Here is a 17,776-nt window from a genome sequence, read left to right as displayed (position 1 = left end):
AGCCTTTTCTCAGAAAAACCAACAAGCCCAAAGGGTAAAAATCCTGCTAGGCCCAGGCATTTTGGGGCATTCCTTTTGCCTCCTCCCCTACTTGTTGCAAACCCTTTTTTTGGGGGGGGTCAGGGAGGCCCCCCTTTTTTGTTATCAAGACAGGGTTTCTCTGTGTAGCTTTGGAGCCCGAACTGGAACTCGCTTTGTAAACCAGGCTGGCCTCGAACTCAGATATCCACTCGCCTTCGGTGCTGGCATTAAAGGCGTGCGCCACACCCCTAGGCGAGGCCCCCTTCCCCCTTTTTATGTGAAACTTATTCATTTAGAATTAGTTTGTCAGGGCCTCGACAACTAGTTTCCCAGTTTGAAGCTTTGCCATCTAGTTCCGTTCTGCTTCTCGCTTGGAACAAGCGCGCGATCACCCGGTCGACGGAGAACCGCAGCAGCGTCAGGCCTCCGCGCAATGCGGGAACATTGAATGAAGGAACCGAACGAATGAATGAATGGGCTACGTCGGGGGCCGGGCCTTTGTTACGTAGTCCCCCGGGCGCAGGCGTGGTCTGTCGCACGTACGTCGTTCGTGGACGCCGAACTACCAGTCTCGCGCAGATTCTGCCGCGGGCGAAGAAGATCGGCGCTGCTTAGCGCCGCCTCCCCCAAGTCCCTGCCCCGCCGCGGAGCGTCACTTCCGCCACCCCCCGGCTGGGGTTGGGGCGGGGAGTGCGGGGGAGGGGGCCATCAGGTCGGACGGAAGGCCGCCCGAAGCCCGCGCCCAAGCAGGGACTACATTTCCCGAGGGGCCTCGGCGGCGGAGGCAGCAGCGGCGGCGGGCGCGGCGACGTCCCCCGGAAGTGGAGTCCGGGACTTCCACTCGTGCGTGAGGCGAGCGGAGCCGGAGACAAGAGCAGAGGCCGAACTCGGGATTTGACAAGATGGCCGGGCTGCCCCGCAGGATCATCAAGGTAACCGCCCAGGCGGGCTTCGGGCCTCTCGCTCGGCTCTCCTCCGCCAACGCGCCGGGCCGCGCGGCCATCCGCTTCCCTCGGCGGCCGCCGAGAGGCCCGAGGCATCGCGGAGCAGGGTCTGGCCTCGGCGGCGAGGAAGTCGGGCGCTGAGGAGGGGGCGCCGAGGAGACTTCCGGCCGCCGCTGAAAGCCGGACGCCGGGGGCTCTCGGGCGGGGAGGCCGCGGGCCGGGGAGGCCAGGCCGGTGCCGGGTGGAGGGCGGGGCCGCGGGCTTGGCGTCTGGCGCGGCCCCGGCGCGGGCCCCGGCAGGCTTTCTTGAGCCGCGGCGGGAACCGCGGCGTGGCCTGGACTCGGGGCGTGGGTTGTGGCCCGGGCCGGCCGCTTCGCCCCGGAAACCCCTTCTCTTCGTTCGCAGTCTCGGGTGCAGAATGAATGAACCGGCCCCGAGGACCGGGCGGGGCCGCGGGCCGCCGACCGCACATGTCCGTCCGTCCCGGCTGCCCGCGCTCGGCGACGCTGGGGGCTTGGCGCCCGGGTGCCCTGCCTTCCGCGTTCGCTTCCCTGGGTCGCTGCGGGTTATCTCTGCGAAGTGATTTTACTCCGGTTGGCAAACTCTGGGTTTTTTGCCAGCTGTTTTCTGTTCCGAGGCACTGGTTCAAGCCAAGGCTTCTGGAGGGCCTCGCTTATGGGGATGGTCTGTGCTAGTTAGCCTCTGCTCTCGTGCGCCTTCCGTAGAGTCAGCGGTCCCGAGGCTCTTTAGGAATACTGTGTTTTGATAAGTACGCATGGAACCATGAAAAAAAAAACTCGTATCTTGGTTTTCTGAAGTCTTTACATAACACCGTTGAGTCTTCAGACACGGTGGGTATTGTAATGCAAGACAGCCAGATTATATCTTTTTGGCATCTGTATTTATGGAGGATATTTTAGTTAAAAGCCTGTGCTGCACAACATGCCAGTGAAGTTGCCCACATTGAAGCTTCGTTTTGCTTGCTGTAATCTAGTGAGCTTGAATTTACAGCAGTGTTCATTCTGAAGTTTTGGGCGAGATTTGTACTAATTAAAATCGAGGACTTCTTTGAAGGATGTGGTGCACTGTGTAGTCCCTCGGGCAGTCACCAATGGGTGTGAGGTTGGGCATCTGTCAGAAAGGTGCTTAAATCAGAAAGCAATACCATTTATAAGACAAACATTCTTAGGAGGAAAGAATAAATTGTCAGTGAGCACTGCTATATTATGAATCTCATTTTTTCAAAGTAGATTTTAATTGTTAGGTCGTGCGTTGGGAGGGCCTGACTGTCTTTAATTCTGATACAGACATATGAACACTAGTGATCATGTTAATCAGGATTCTATTTGAAAAATTATTCCTTCCCACCAGACTATCGAGTTTTTATTTATTGTTACTTTGGTTATGGATGAAACATAACACACATTGATAATGAATATAATTCTCTAAAATTCCCATTGAACCTAACAGTTGTAGTTTTTGTTTTTCATTTTTGCTTGATTCTGAAGATTAATATTCTGCAGTAACATAAGTCTTGGATGCGAAAATAAATTCTGTGGAATATTGGTTATAAATTTACAGGAACGGTTTAAAGTAGAAAGTTGAAGAGCTTGTTTAAATCATTTGGTACGCCGGGCGTTGGTGGCGCACGCCTTTAATCCCAGCACTTGGGAGGCAGAGGCAGGTGGATCTCTGTGAGTTCGAGGCCAGCCTGGTCTACAAGAGCTAGTTCCAGGACAGCCTCCAAAGCCACAGAGAAACCCTGTCTCGAAAAACCAAAAAAAAAAAAAAAAAAAAAAAAAAATCATTTGGTACACAGTGCTTAAGCATATATTCAATGTTGCCATTTTGCTGTTTTAAAACAATGTAGTGGTAACTCGTGCTGTGATATATATAATCTTTACAGTATTTTATCGCAGGCACCTCTAATTTATGTAATATTGATTGATTAGTACTTATAGCTTTAAAGGACTCTTCCCCCCCCCCCCCCATTGCTAGGGCAGGTTAAAGAGATTAGAATAATTTTAGTATCCATTTTTGTATTATGTAGGTTCTATAGTCAGTTAAAAATACTTTTTTTCTAGTGTTAGGGATTGAATTGAAACTGGTTAAGACTTTGTGCTCTGCAAATGTTTTATCACCAAGCAACACCCCAAGCAGAAAACATTACATTAAAATTTATTTTGAAAAGAATTTTGGGCCGGAGGTGTAGCTCAGGTATGGTGCTTGCAAGCTTTCTGAGTCCATCCTCAATACTGCACATAAACCAGACATGGTGTGTTATATTTAAGTGTTCTGTATTTTTTTTTTTCCCAAGACAGGGTTTCTCTGCATTGCTTTGGAGGCTGTTCTGGAACTCACTCTGTAGATCAGGCTGGCCTCGAACTGACAGTGATCCACCTGCCTCTGCCTCTTCAGTGCTGGGATTAAAGGCGTGCCTCCAACGCCCAGCCCAGTCATTTGTTTCTTGATGGCACTTTGTGAACTAGATGAGTGTTTTACAGTCTAGTGACTGATTCAAATGGCTTTCCTTTCTGTCTCTTACTTGGAAATAACATAAGGTGTATACAAATACCTTGATAGCAATGAAGTGCCAGATACCCCTCTTCACTTTAGACAGGGTCTCACTATGTAGCCTTTGCTGGCCTTAAGTACTCTGCCTCCTGATTGTTTGGATTAAAGACTTGTGCACCATATCTAGATGAGATGACTCTTTTGAGTTACTGTTCACCCAGTGGCAACCTCTCTCAGATTCTTGTGTTCAATCCATTAGACATTCTGTAGACTACTTTCTATGTTAGGCATATTTTCCCATCTGTTTGAAGCCCCTGATCAGGTCTGTCCTTTGTTGCCTGCTTTGTTGCATTAGCACTTTGAAAAACTACAGTGGTTCTCTATTAGATACTAACATCAACATTGACAAACAGCCCCAAATACAAGACCCTACGTACATCTGGGATCAGCTCATCTCTTGCACTTCCTACAGTTACAGTGTTGGCTTTGCTCTCCCTTGGTTAAACTTATTCCAGTCATGGGGCTTCACTGGTGTTTGTTGGCTTGCTCACTTTGATAATGTATTATGTTCTTTTCTCACAAGAACTGTCCTTAGAGAGGGCTATCTTAATTGTTTTGTTTCTGTGTCCTCATAATCCCCTCATTTTTTCTGGTAAGCTGTATTAAGACTTTGGGTGATCCTGGCATTGCTTCTTAGTGTCAAGAGATTTTGGCAAATACATGGTAGATACTGCAGTATTATTCGACATAATGAATGAGACTTATTTGTAAAACGTTCTTTTGTTTTGTTTTGTTTTTGAGATAGAATTTCTGTGTGTAGCTTTGGAACCTGTCCTGGAATTTGCTTTGTAGACTAGACTGACCTCGAACTCAGAGATCGGCCTGCCTCCATTCTTGAGTGCTGGGACTAAAGGCGTGAGCCACCACTTGCCTAGCTTTTCTTTTTTTTCTGTAAAAGGTTTTACAGGAGCTGTGATCGTATGTTTTAATTTGATGTTACTGTGTTTAGTGTTCATTTGAAGTAGCAGTTTCTGAAAAGGTGTTTTTTTCACTCTCTTTATACACAAGATTTCATGTAAAGCAGACTAACTTAAAACCTCATTTGTAGCTAAGGATGACCTTGAACTCATGATCTTCCTGTCTCCAAATGTGCCACTGCCTAGTTTCATGTGGTGCTAAGTATTGAACCCAGGGCTTTTATGCTAGGTAAGCTCTCTGTGTTGTTGTCTCTTGTGTTCTACCAAATTCATCAAAAAACCAAAGGACTAGGACCACACAAGCTCTGAAGGGTGCAGAGAGGATTAGGATTCACACATTTGCCTTTCGGGGTTTCAATTCTTCTCTGCAGACACCACTGTTTTGTTGTGTGTCCTGTCAGAAAGACCACAGCACTTGAGTTCATGTGTGTCCTGTCAGAAAGACCACAGCACTTGAGTTCATGTGTGTCCTGTCAGAAAGACCACAGCACTTGAGTTCATGTGTGTCCTGTCAGAAAGACCACAGCACTTCAGTTCATGTGTGTTCCACTTCTTCCCTACTCATGCAAATACTTGATGTCCTTTCCGCCCTTCTGGCCAACAATTTACCTTCAAGGTGACTCATTTTTTATAGAGCTACCTTTTAGAATTTTAACTAATTGTTTGTTGAAAGCTTTTAAATTGTGTCTTGCAATGTTTTGATAGTTTTTGTTTATATAGCTTCTTTTTTGTGTGGGTAATACTGGGTGTTGTAGTTGTTTTTTACTATTAACCTCCTCCCCTTACTGCTGTCCTACAAGTTCTTGCTAACTACCCCAGACTGTCCTTAAACTTGAGATCTTGCTTTAGCCTCCAGAGTGCGGGGATTATAGGGTGTGGACCACCTATTTCAGCTTTATGTTACACTGATAGGATACTCTGGTCTTAAAAAAAAAAAAACCTTAATTTTTAGCAGGTTGTGGTGGCACACACCTTTGATCCCAGCACTCAGGAGGCAGAGGCTTGTGGATCTCTTGAGTTTTGGGCCTGTCTGGTTAATAGAGCAAGTTCCAGGACAGCCACAGTACACAGAGAACCCCTGTCTTGAACACTCCCCCCCCGTTTTTTCAAGTGTGTGCTTGTGTATACATTGACCATGGCACACACCTATGGAGCTCAGAGAGAGTTGGTTCTCCTACTGTGAGTTCTGGGGGTAGAACTATGTAAAGAGAAACTTTTTCCTTGAGAGAAGCCTTCCAGACAGCCTGGTTCTAGAGCCTCATCAGTCCCAAATAAACACACAGGAGGCTGTATTCATTATGAAGCTGTTGGCCTTGCTTGTTTCTTACTGGCTACCTCTGACTTAAGTAATTACCCCATAATTGTTAATCTAAATATTTCTCTTACCGGAGAATAGTTCCGGGCTTCCTACCCCATGGCTTTACATGTCGAACTCTCCTGTGTTTCTCCTTCCCAGAGTCCTCCTGGACTCCTAGTCCCACCTATCTAGATTCCCTATTGGCCAGACAGTGCTTTATTGACAAATGCACAGTACTTCCCCAACAGAACTCAGATTGGCAAGTTTATTCTTTTATTCACTGAGCCATCTCTGATACCATTTGATTGTTTTTGAGACTATGTTGGTCTTGAATTTGACATCATGTGTTGGGATCATAGGCATGCCAACACATCCAAAGTGACATTCTTTTGTTTGTTTGTTTTTAATTAGTCATGGACAATTACTCAAGGAGTTGACTTACTTGATAAAATCTAGTAAGCTGTTGATGTGGTGGGGGTATGTGGCTCACTTGGTAGAGTGCTTGCCTGGTATGTAGAAGCCCTGGGTTAGGTGGCCCATGGACTTTAGTTTGAGCACTCAGGAGGGAGATGCAGAAAGATAGGGAACTTCAGGGTTATCTATCCTCTTCTGTTGAGTTCTATCCAGCCTTGAATATATAAGGTCATCTCAAAACCAGCCTATCAACCATGGGACCTACTGACCAAGTAAGCCAGTTTCTTGAGATTAGCCATTTCCCCCCAGTTTTACTTTCCTGTTTGAGGGTTTCTGCTTCTGTCCCTTTTGCTCCTGTCTTTTACTTTGAGTCAGGGCCTTGCTGTGCTGTGCATCCCAGGATGGCTTCTTGATTTGACCCTCTTGTTTCAGACTCCTAAGTGTTGAGATTATGAAGGCATGCATGTCCTGCCCAGACACATTCTTTTTTTTTTTTTAAGATTTTATTTATTTATTATGTATACAACACTCTGCCTCCATGTATGCCTGCAGGCCAGAAGGGGGCACCAGTTCTCATTATAGATGGTTGTGAGCCACCATGTGGTTGCTGGGAATTGAACTCAGGACCTCTGGAAGAGCAGCCAGTGCTCTTAACCTCTGAGCCATCTCTCCAGCCCCCCCAGACACATTCTTGGTTTTTATTTTTTCAGCCCTGCAACTCACTGTAGTTTAGGCTTGTTCGATTTGCACATTTAAGCTTGAGCGCCTACTACTGATCCATAGCCAGCCCCTAAAATACTTTGAAATGTTGACTTCAGCATTTAATTGCTGATACATGTTGGTTTAAAAAAGAAGATTGGCTGTTCAGATTTGTAAGCGCTCTGTTAATTTTCAGTGCCATCACTTGTTTTGTCTTTGTCAGTTTGGTTAATTTTAGACAGATCAATTTATATTCTCGGTCTTTACAGATTTAAGAAAACAATGCAGTAAGCTAGTAAGGCTCCAAGGGCACATTTCATTCTTTCATAGCTGATTTGTTGATTTGTCTGGCTTTCTATCTTCTACTCAGATGTGTTCTTTTTTTATGTATGTATGTATGTATGTATGTATGTATTTATTTTCGAGACAGGGTTTCTCTGTATTGTTTTGGAGCCTGTCCTGGAACTAGCTCTGTAGACCAGGCTGGCCTCAAACTCGAAGAGATTTGCCTGGCTCTGCCTCCTGAGTGCTGGGATTAAAGGCGAGCACCACCAATGCGCAGGTGTGTTCTTATGCAGAGGGACTAGTGAGCATAAGTGTTTTAGTATAAGGTAGAGACAAAGCAGTGGTATAACATCTTAAAAACTTTAGGGTTGCCTCCCAGCACTCAGGAGGCAGAGGCTGGCAGATCTCTAAGTTGGAGGCCAGCCTGGTCTACAGAGCTAGTTCTGGTATGTGAGACACCATGCCCAGGTTTGTGGCAGCTATTCTTGAAATGAGGTTGATCCTACAGTTTTTTTTATTCTATATAATAATATCTTACTGACAATGAACTAGGCATTGTTCTAAGCATGTTACATGCATTAATTTAATTCCAGCAACAATCCTGTGAGTGTATTATCCCCATTTTATAAATCAACTGTCCTGCACAGGGGGTTCAGTTATTTATAGAGTATTGATTTGAGCCCAAGTGACTTAGTTCCCTGGGCTAAGTACTACACATAGTGATGCATGTATTTTTATGTGTGGACCAGTGAAATGGAAGCATGTCTAAGTGAAGGATCTAGGTGTTTAAAAAAAATCTTAGGGGGCTGGAGATAGCTCAGCAGTTAAAGGCACTGGCTGTCCTTCTAAAGGTCCTGAGTTCAATTCCCAGCAACCATCTGTAATAAGATTTGGTGCTCTCCTCTGTTTGTTTGTTTTTTTTGTTTGTTTTTTTCGAGACAGGGTTTCTCTGTGGCTTTGGAGGCTGTCCTGGAACTCGCTTGGTAGTCCAGGCTGGTCTCAAACTCACAGAGATCCGCCTGCCTCTGCCTCCCGAGTGCTGGGATTAAAGGCGTGCGCCACCAATGCCCGGCTTGGTGCTCTCCTCTGGCCTGCAGGCATATATGCAGACAGAACACTATATACATAATAAATAAATAAATCTTAAAAGAAAATCTTAGCCAGGCATGCCTTTAATCCCAGCACTCAGGAGCCAGAGGCAGGCCATCCTGGTCTACAGAGTGCCAGGACAGGCTCCAAAACTATACAGAGAAAGAAAGAAAGGAAAAAGAAAACTTCTTTGTGAGTGTGTGTTAATGTTTTCCCTGCATGTTGTATGTGCACCATATGTGTTCTGGTGTCTATCGAGGCCAGAAGAGGGTGCTAGATCCCTTGGAACTAGATAGAGTTAAGACCAGTTGCTAGTTGCTGTGGGTTCTAGGAACCAAATCCGGGTCCTCTACAGGAATAGCAAGTGCTTCTAACTACTGAGCCATCTCTCCAGGCCCTCTCTTTCTTTTTGCTTCCCTCCCCCCAACAAATTTTTTTCTCAATACCAACAGAAATTTTAAAAACTTTTATAAATATTTTTTTTTTCATTCCAATCCCAGTTCCCCCTCCCTCCTCTCCTCTCTTTACCCCTACTCCTCCCCTTCCCATCTGCTCCATGGAGAGGGTAAGGCCTCCCCTAGGACGTCTACTAAGTCTGTCCCATCCATCATCTTGTTGAGGCAGGATCGAGGCACCTTTCCACCCCCAAACTCCAGTGTCTAGGCTGGGCAAGATATCTTTCCATATAGAATGAATGGGCTCCACTAAGTCAGTTTGTGCATTAGAGTTGGATCTTGGACCCACTGCCAGTGGCTTTATAGATTGTCCCAGCCACACCATTGTTACCTATATCAAGGAAGTCTAGTTCAGTCTTACTCAGGTTCACCATTTGTCAGGCCTGAGTCAGTGATCTCTCACTGGCTGGGGTCAGCTGATTCTGTGGGTTTCTCCATCATGGTCTTGACTACTTTGTTGGCATTATTGCTCCTCAGTTCAATTGTACTCCAGGAGCTTGACCCATTAGTTAGTTGTGGGTTTCTGCATCTGTTTCTAGAAGAGGGTTCTAGTATCTCCAGGGTTGTGGATTGTAGGCTGGGTATCTTTTGCTTTTATGTCTGGTATCCACTTGTGAGTGAGTACATACTATATTTGCCTTTCTGGCTCTGGGTTACCTCACTCAGGATGGTTTTCTTTTTTTTTTTCTAGTTCCCCAACAGAATTCTTTACTATTTAATCACAGGCTTTTGCATAATGTAGTATTGAAGTTTGTGGGTTTGCTCAAGTTTCCTGAATTCAGAGTTTGTGGTTCTTTGAGACTGGACTAGAAAGCAGTTACCACTATTTCCTGAATCTCTCCCTTCTCACTGAGATCTTGCTGTGTGTGTGGCCTACATCCTCAGTTTGCCTGCCTTAGCATTCCCAAATGCTAGGATTAATCACAACCACCTGATACCAAGTTTGGCTTTGCTCTTATTAGGAAGAGACATTCAAGGGTCATTGACACCATTTACAATGTTAACTTTAAACAAAATTTTGTGATTTTTTTGGGGGGGGGCTGGGCGATGATGGTTGTGGTGTATGCCTTTAATCCCAGCAGTTTGGAGGCAGAGGCAGAAAGATCTCTGTGAGTTCAAGGTCAGTCTGGTCTACACAGTGAGTTCCAGGACAGCAAGGACTGTTACACAGAGAAATCCTGTTTCACAAAACAAACAAACCTTTGTGTTCTAAATAAGCCTAAAAGTAGATTTAGATTCTTTTGCTCCCATTGTGTTTTCAACTCAGAGAAGGTATTTATTCATACCTGACTCCCCGATTTTCGAGAATAAAAAAACTACCTTCCATAAGAAAAACTGCCTTCCTCATACAGTTTTCTTCTGCGCCTGCAGAGAATTCTTAGTGTTAGTTTAGGAAAATTTTTTTCACAGTTGGAAACAGCAATTTACAGTTATAAAACTTGACCTTAGCTGTAAAACAGCTATTCTCATTAAGGCCCCTCCTCCCAATAAAGTCATATCTATGTGTTTTGTTGTTTTTTCTTTGTTTTATTATACTGGAATTCATGCTAGGATCCCATGTATATAGTATTCTATTGTTCCCCCCCCTTTTGACTATTTGAGTTATGGTCTGGGCTGACCTTATATTTGAGATGATATTCCTGCTTCAGTATCCAGCCATCCTGTTCTAATAAGTCCAGCTTGTAGGTGGAGTTTTTCTGTCAGGACTGCTGACTCCCAAATAACCACATGGGAACTTCTTATAAATGCTTGGCCGGTAGCTCAGGTTTGTCACTAGCTAACTCTTAACATTTTAAGTGAACCCATGTTTCACTACGCTCTGTCATGTAGCACTATTTCTCAGTACAGCAAGTTCATCATCTCCCATCATGCTTCCCCTGCCTCTCCTTGCTGTTCCCGAGACTGCTACTCTTTTTCTTTTTAAGACTTATTTATTATATATAGTTTTCTGTCTGAATATATCCCTGCAGGCCAGAAGAGGGCACCAGATCTCATTACAGATGGTTGTGAGCCACCATGTGGTTGCTGGGAATTGAACTCAGGACAAAAAAGCAGTCAGTGCTGGTAACCTGAGCCATCTCTCCAGCCCAAGATCTCTTCTATGAGATCTTTTTGTCTGCCACTCTCACCTCACCTCTACCTGTCCCAACTGTTGACCAGTCAGCTTCTTTATTAAACCAATCACAGTGACATTCACATGGTAGAGAGGAACTACACCAGCTGGGTTTTTTGTTATTTTGATTTAAAACTAATCTAAATTCAGGCAATGGTGATGCGCCTCTTTAATCCCAGCACTGGGGAGTCAAGCAGGTAGATCTCTGAGTTCAAGGCCAGCATGGTTTACAGAGTCAGTTCCAGGCCAGCCAAGGCTACACAGAAACCTTGTCTAGAAAAAATCTCATCTATCTCAGACTGGCCTAGTTCTGTACATTGGAATTATCACCATCAACATATTCAAGGTTTAATTTAGAAAGTTCTTTTCTTTTAGGTTGTTTGTCAATACATTGTTAAAAATCCAGTTATTGTGTATGGAGTTATAATATTAAAAACAGGAAAAAATCTTCCCTTTTTGCTAGTTTATTAAAATGTTATCACTGAATATTGAAAGAAATTTATTTGCTTATTTACTTTACTTACTCATTCATTTATTTGAGGCAGGGTTTCCCTGTGTAGCCTTGACTGACCTGGAACTCTCTTTGTAGACCAGGCTATCCTTGAACTCACAGATCATCCTGTCTCTGCCTCCCAAGTGCTGGGATTAAAGATGTGCACCAACACTACCATCTGGCTCATTTGTTTTGTTTTAAGGTATATTTTCCTTAATGTAAAATTCAGTACTTTCAAAATTTGAAATTTAAGTGTTTTTTTTAATATATTCAGAGCCATTTGACCAACACCATTAACTCCAAAAGAAGTATTTCCATAACCTGCAAAAGAAATCCTCTGCATACATATATGTATTGCTTTAGGACTGGACATGTATGTAGCTCACTTAGTAAAATGCATGCCTGGCCTGTACAAGGCCATGAATCCAGCAGTTGCTCACATACTAGATGAATGTCATGCTATACTAGATAGGAAAAGAATCCTTGGGGAACAAGTTTTCTCTCAGTTTCTCTCTACATCTTTGTTTAGAGTGTAGCAGTCATAGGAAGACATGTGAGAGGTGTTGATTTCATAGTTAACACTGATTTCCCAATGTAGATGTTTTTAAAGGCAGAAAAGTGCCTGACATGGCCCTGCCTATAGGTAAGAATAAGACGCCCTTGTGATGTTACATAGTGCTTGGCCTCAGGCCTCAGTCCTGCTGAGATTTTTTTGTAGGCTGTTGGTTAAGCTTACGGAAAGGCTGATGTACTTTATAGCTTTTTTTTTTTGTTTTGTTTTTTGTTTTTTTGTTTTTCGAGACAGGGTTTCTCTGTATTGTTTTGGAGACTGTCCTGGAACTCTCGCTCGGTAGACCAGGCTGGCCTCGAACTCACAGAGATCCGCCTGCCTCTGCCTCCCAAGTGCTGGGATTAAAGGCGTGTGCCACCAATGCCCGGCTTGTATTTTATAGCTTTATGTAATCATTATATGTTAGATAAAAAGACTCTTTAATATAGTTCATATTCTACCATAGTAGATGTTTCTGTGTACATTTCAGTAAAATGTTTTCAGAGATGGTTCTGATGATACAAACCAGCTTCAAGGATTAACCCCCCACAACAGTCTTTTTACATAGGTATTAGGACTAAATCTAGCTAGCTTTTTTTGTATTGTTTTTATTTATTGTTTCAATTTTTTCTCCTTGTGTGCGGGTATTCAGTTCACTCAGGTTCATGGAAGAAACCGTCACTCTAGGATGATTGTTAGCCCTTGTGGCTGCACTGGTTCAGCTTTTGGTGAAGTGACTCTAGCTTTGCAAAAGGCTTTTTTATTGTTAACAATTTACACCTTAGCATGTCAACTTCCGCATACCAAAACCTCTCATCTGAAGCTTCCCAAAACCACAAATGCCATAGCAATTCCTCGTCACCAAACTTCTCAGTTTTCTGAGTCCTCCTACAACCAAGTTTTGCATAGGCTTTGAACCTTTTAGGAAACACTCAGATAAGAACTTCAAACAGAAGGTAGCAGTCACAAAGGCAGATCAGAGCCAGGAGCTAACACTCCAGAATCAAACTAGCTGCCAAACTATGGGAACTCCCACTACATCTAAAAAATTATTTTATTTTATGTGCATGGGTGTTTTGCCTGTATGTGTGAAGGTGTTGGATCCTCTGGAACTGGAGTTACAGACCATTGTGAGCTGCCTTATGGGTGCTGGGAATTGAATCTGGGTCCTCTGGAAGAACAGCCAGAGCTATGTGGTTTTTGAGACAGGGTTCTCAATGTAGGCCCTGATTGTCCTGGAACTTGCTCTGTAGACCAGGCTGGCCTCAAACCCAGAGATTTACAGCCTCAGCTCTGTGCTGGGATTAACGACTATGTGCACCATCTCCTGGTTTAAAGAATTTATTCTAAGGATAATTTTTTAAAAGATTTATTTATTATGAATACAACATCCTGCCTCCATGTATGTTGCACACCAGAAAAGGGCACCAGATCTCATTATGAGATGGTTGTGAACCACCATGTGGTTGCTGGGAACTGAACTCAGGACCTCTGGAAGAGCAGTCAGTGCTTTTTTAACCTCTGAGTCATCTCTCCAGCCCTAAGGATAATTTTTTTTATGACCTTGTAGCTCAAACTGGTAGCATACGACGAGTTCCACATTTATATTTGTAATTTTACATTCATTTTACTGATTTATGTTGTGTGTGTCTGTGTATGTGAGTGTACACATTCTATAGTGTGCGTGTGGAGCTTCTGAGAGTCAGTTTTCTGTGGGTTCAGGGCATTGAAGTTAGGTCCTCAAGCCTAGTGGCAATGACAAGTACCTTTTATCCATTGAGCAATCTGTTTTTTTAGGTTTCTGTTACGTGTATGAATGAGGCATGCACGTGCAATGGCATGTATACGGAAGTCAGAAGGCAACCTTTAGGAGTTGGTGCTTTTCTTCCTTTGAGTTTTGAGGACCCAGCTCAGGTCATCAAGGCTGTCAGCAAATGCTTTTACCTGCTGAGCCATCTCCAGTCCTTCAAATTCTTGGGAGGGGGGAGAGAAAAAAGAAACCAAACAAACAACAAAAGCTTTGATGTAGAGAGCACACACACTAACAGTGATGAAGTAAGAGTCTTCAAGCATCATTCCTCAGGAGCTGTCCATTTTGTTTTTTGAGACTGGGACCTGGGCCTTGTTGATAGGCTAGGTTGGCTGATAGAGAGTCCTGGAACTTTATGTCTTTGTCTCCCCAGCATTAGGGTTATAAATGCTTTAGTCTAGTGCAAGGCATCAAAGGTGTCTCTTCAGCCCTAATATCTAAGTAGTCAATATTGAGGCCATGTTCATTATTGCAATTGAGGAGACTTCCTGCACTTAAGAGATGCAGCAGAAGAACCAACCTAAGTTTGAGACCAGCTCAGGGCAACATAGTGAGACAGCTTAAAATCTAAAGGTGGGGTGGAGGAAGGAAAGAGCTAAGTAGGGAGAGGGGTGCAAAGAGAAGGAGGCTGTTGGAAGTGCAACAAATAAATTGAGCCTGGCGCTGTTGCTCTTCGAATTGGTCCTTGTAAGTGTATAACTTGTGTAGTTACACTATAAAAAGCTGTTGAGCAGAAGTGCAGTTTGTGAGAGTTGGGACACTGTCTTATTGTTCCTACTACCACTTTTCTACCGTTTACAGCCACTTTCTAGCTTCCTAAATCCTTAGACTCACATTCCTGTTCCCAGTCAGTCATTTTTTTTTTCCTCATGGAGATGCTCATCTCTTCCACTAGCATAGGATTGAGATCCACATGTGGGTGCTTGGGATTGGGCCCATGCTGGTTGGTGGAGACTTTATAAAATAAAGTAGCTAATTGTGTAAGGGGTGGTCTACAGAAGGTGCACTTAGTGGTACTCAGTAACACTTAGGGTTTCTTTTAACTGTCATTAGATTTTCCAGATAGAAGTGTTGGCATTTGGGGAGCTAAAATACGCTCATGGCTTAGCCTGATCCTAATGCTCCAATCAAAATGCTGATTGTAGAGAATGTTATGTGTGGTTATGCATAGTCGAAGCACAAAACCCAGGACCGAAGTCTTTTGGCTTGACTTTGTCTCTGCCAAATAGTAGCTCGAGTAACTTCATTTGACCTCTCTCTCTCTCTCTCTCTCTCTCTCTCTCTCTCTCTCTCTCTCTCTCTCTCTCTCTCTCTCTCTCTCTCTCTCCCTCTCTCCCTCTCTCTCTCTCTCCCTCTCTCTCCCTCTCTCTCCCTCTCCCTCTCTCTCTCTCTCTCTCTCCCTCTCTCTCCCCTTTAGGATGGTTAAAGTTCAAAAAACAGACCCTAACATACTGCTGAGCACTATGTAGTATTGGCTCTTACTATTAACTAACTTTTTGCAAATATTCTCCTTCACTATAAAGAAATTTATTGTAGTTTACTGAGTGGAAATTTTGAATCAGTTTATGAAATGAACCAACCATTTTTGAAAGTCAGTGATACCCATTTACCAATAGTGGTTAGGAAAGTGGGATATTTTGTATAAAAATCAACATGTAAAATCCATTTTCTATGTGTTAGATTATAAAGAAGTTGACCTTGGAACCAGCAAAGTGACACCCAGTACACACCCAAGAAAAATGATGACTGCAGCTGATAAATTGAACTTTCATTCTTTAATTGAAGATATTTCCATTCTGGCACATAACAACTGCAGAGGCTGCCTGATTGTGATCACTGCTTACCAAGGGAGGGAGATAACCCTTAAAATAAAACCTGGAAGCCAGGTGTTGGTGGCGCATGCCTTTAATCCCAGCACTTGGGAGGCAGAGGCAGGTGGATCTCTATGAATTCGAGGCCAGCCTGGTCTACAAGAGCAAGTTTCAGGACAGCCTCCAAAGCCACAGAGAAACCCTGTCTGGAAACCCCCCTCCAATAAAATAAAAATAGAATAAAACCTGGATGCCTCCTACATTACCTGTTCTATTTTATTCTCTCACTCTCTCTCTCCCCCCTCTCTCCTTGACTGTCCCGAAACTCCCTCTGTGAAGCTGGAGTTGGGTGCCAATTGAAGGTGGAGTTTAAATGAGTCCACCATACCCAAGATGAATGATAAATAAATATTTATTAGGGAAGCACTTCCTGCTCCAGAAGATGCAGTCTTTGCCCTTCCAATGCTCTCCACAAACCAAGAGAACAAGAGCCAGCCCCTCTACCTTATAATGGGGTCACCTCTGTACCTGAAACCATGCCCAAAGGGGGTGACCACCACAAGTTCATTGACAAGGCAAGATGCCACTATACCTCTGTAAACCACACTGATCTTGAACTCAGAGATCCAATTGTGTCTGTCTCCCAAGTGCTGTGATCAAGGCTGTGTGCCACCATACTTGGCTGTATTACCTCATCTTGAGTGTGACATAAGTCTTTGCTTTGGGTTTTATTTTGGTGAGGGAGTGGGAATCAGGAAACTTTATGGGAGTTAGTTTTCTCGTTTCATTATGAGTCCTTGAAGCTAGACTCAAGCAAGTCATCAGGCTTGGGGACAAATGAATTTACCTTTGGGCCATCTCATTGGCTCATGGACTTTAATTCTTTTCTGGAACTAAATTATGTTGGCATAATTGGATTGAGTGCATGCCTCGACAGAAAAGTTGATCTGCTCTACTTCCGTTTTTTTTCTGTAAGTTACTAGAAGCATAGGTCAACTCTGCTAGGTACATCTGTAGGTACAAGATTGTGTTGTGGTTGCTGCATTTGAGATCCAAATTCAACTGAAAGAAGAGCATATATAATGTTACGCTTGCTTTGCTAGCACATAGGATGAAACTTAAGCAGCACAGAGTCACTTAGTGTGGCATTGTCCCTGACCGAGTGTGATCACTATCTTCTAGGCCAAGAAAAGTTGTGGTGCGATTTGCAAAGAATATTGATTTATCTGTCATGCACCTAGCTTTGAGGAGTGAAGCTGGCAAGTGTACACCTTCAACAACTCAGGGATTTTGTCTGTATGAGAATAACAGTATCCTAGAAGTGACTGGAGTTTGGTTGCTAGGAATATGACTAATTTAATATTTTATGAACAGGTTAGAAAACAAAAACCTTGGACCTGGGTGTGGTGACACATGCCTGTAATCTAGTACTTAACTGAAGCAGGATCAAGATTTAGAGGCCAGCCTGGGCTAAACAGCTAGACCTCACCTCAAAAGTGAACAACCACAAACATTGGTAACAAATTTCCCCCTTGTTTAGATACTAAACATTCACATATGTACGGGGGGTGCAATCTGTATATAGTATTCTTCACCTTGGCAGAAAGACTACTGAACAGTACTTAGCATCAGAGATGCTGCAAAAGGGGAGTGTCCAGTAACAGTAGGGTTTAATTCATTCTAATAATAGAATGTTGAGTAAATTTAGTGCCAAATTTTAGGGTAGGCCAAATTTTAGAAGGTGATTGACTAGTGCATAGTTTGTGGCACAGTGTCCAATTAAAATTGGAAATAGGGGTCCTGGCTATGACCCCCTCCCCCCATACTCCAGGCTATCTAGCTGATTTCAGCTCTGTAGTTTGAAATTAGTACTATTTTAAAAGGATTTTAAATTATGTAGAGGGTCTTTGATAAGAGATTATCACAGACTTAATCTGTTCTTCCCTAAATGGGATGCTTTGTTTTTCCTCACTCCCAGTCTATTACCCCTCTTGTCCTACCTTGGTTTCTGTTGCTGTGGTGAACACCACGATCAAAAGCAACCTGAAGCGGAAAGGTTTTTTTTTTTTAAACAGTCATCAGGGAAAGCCAAGGCAGGATTGAAGCAGACACATGGAGGAACACTGCTTACTGGGTTGCTTCCCATGGCTTGCTTAGCTTGCTTTCTCATGCAACCCAAGGACCACCCATTTGGGATGGTGACTTAGGCCTTCCAACACTAATCATTATCAAGAAAATGCTTCCACAGACTCGTCTTCAGGCAGTCTGATGGAGGCATTTTCTCAATTTAGGTTCCTCTTCTCA

At 43.7% G+C, this 17,776-nt stretch overlaps 1 protein-coding gene across 1 annotated transcript in view; it reads left to right on the top strand.

Moving 5' to 3' along the window:
• The first annotated feature begins 783 nt into the window (after positions 1–783).
• Ube2n (ubiquitin conjugating enzyme E2 N) overlaps positions 784–17,776 on the top strand; it is a 28,389-nt gene continuing 11,396 nt past the window's right edge. The window contains exon 1 of the mRNA XM_005068015.4: positions 784–953. Coding sequence (XP_005068072.2) covers positions 924–953 — 30 coding nt within the window. The 5' untranslated portion in view covers positions 784–923. The remainder of the gene's footprint in view (positions 954–17,776) is intronic.

The sequence above is a fragment of the Mesocricetus auratus genome, unplaced genomic scaffold (genome assembly GCF_017639785.1).
Source record: "Mesocricetus auratus isolate SY011 unplaced genomic scaffold, BCM_Maur_2.0 Super-Scaffold_100011, whole genome shotgun sequence".
Lineage (NCBI taxonomy): Eukaryota > Metazoa > Chordata > Mammalia > Rodentia > Cricetidae > Mesocricetus > Mesocricetus auratus.
The sequence above is the reverse complement of the archived record's forward strand: the minus strand, read 5'-3'. Positions and strand labels throughout refer to the sequence as shown.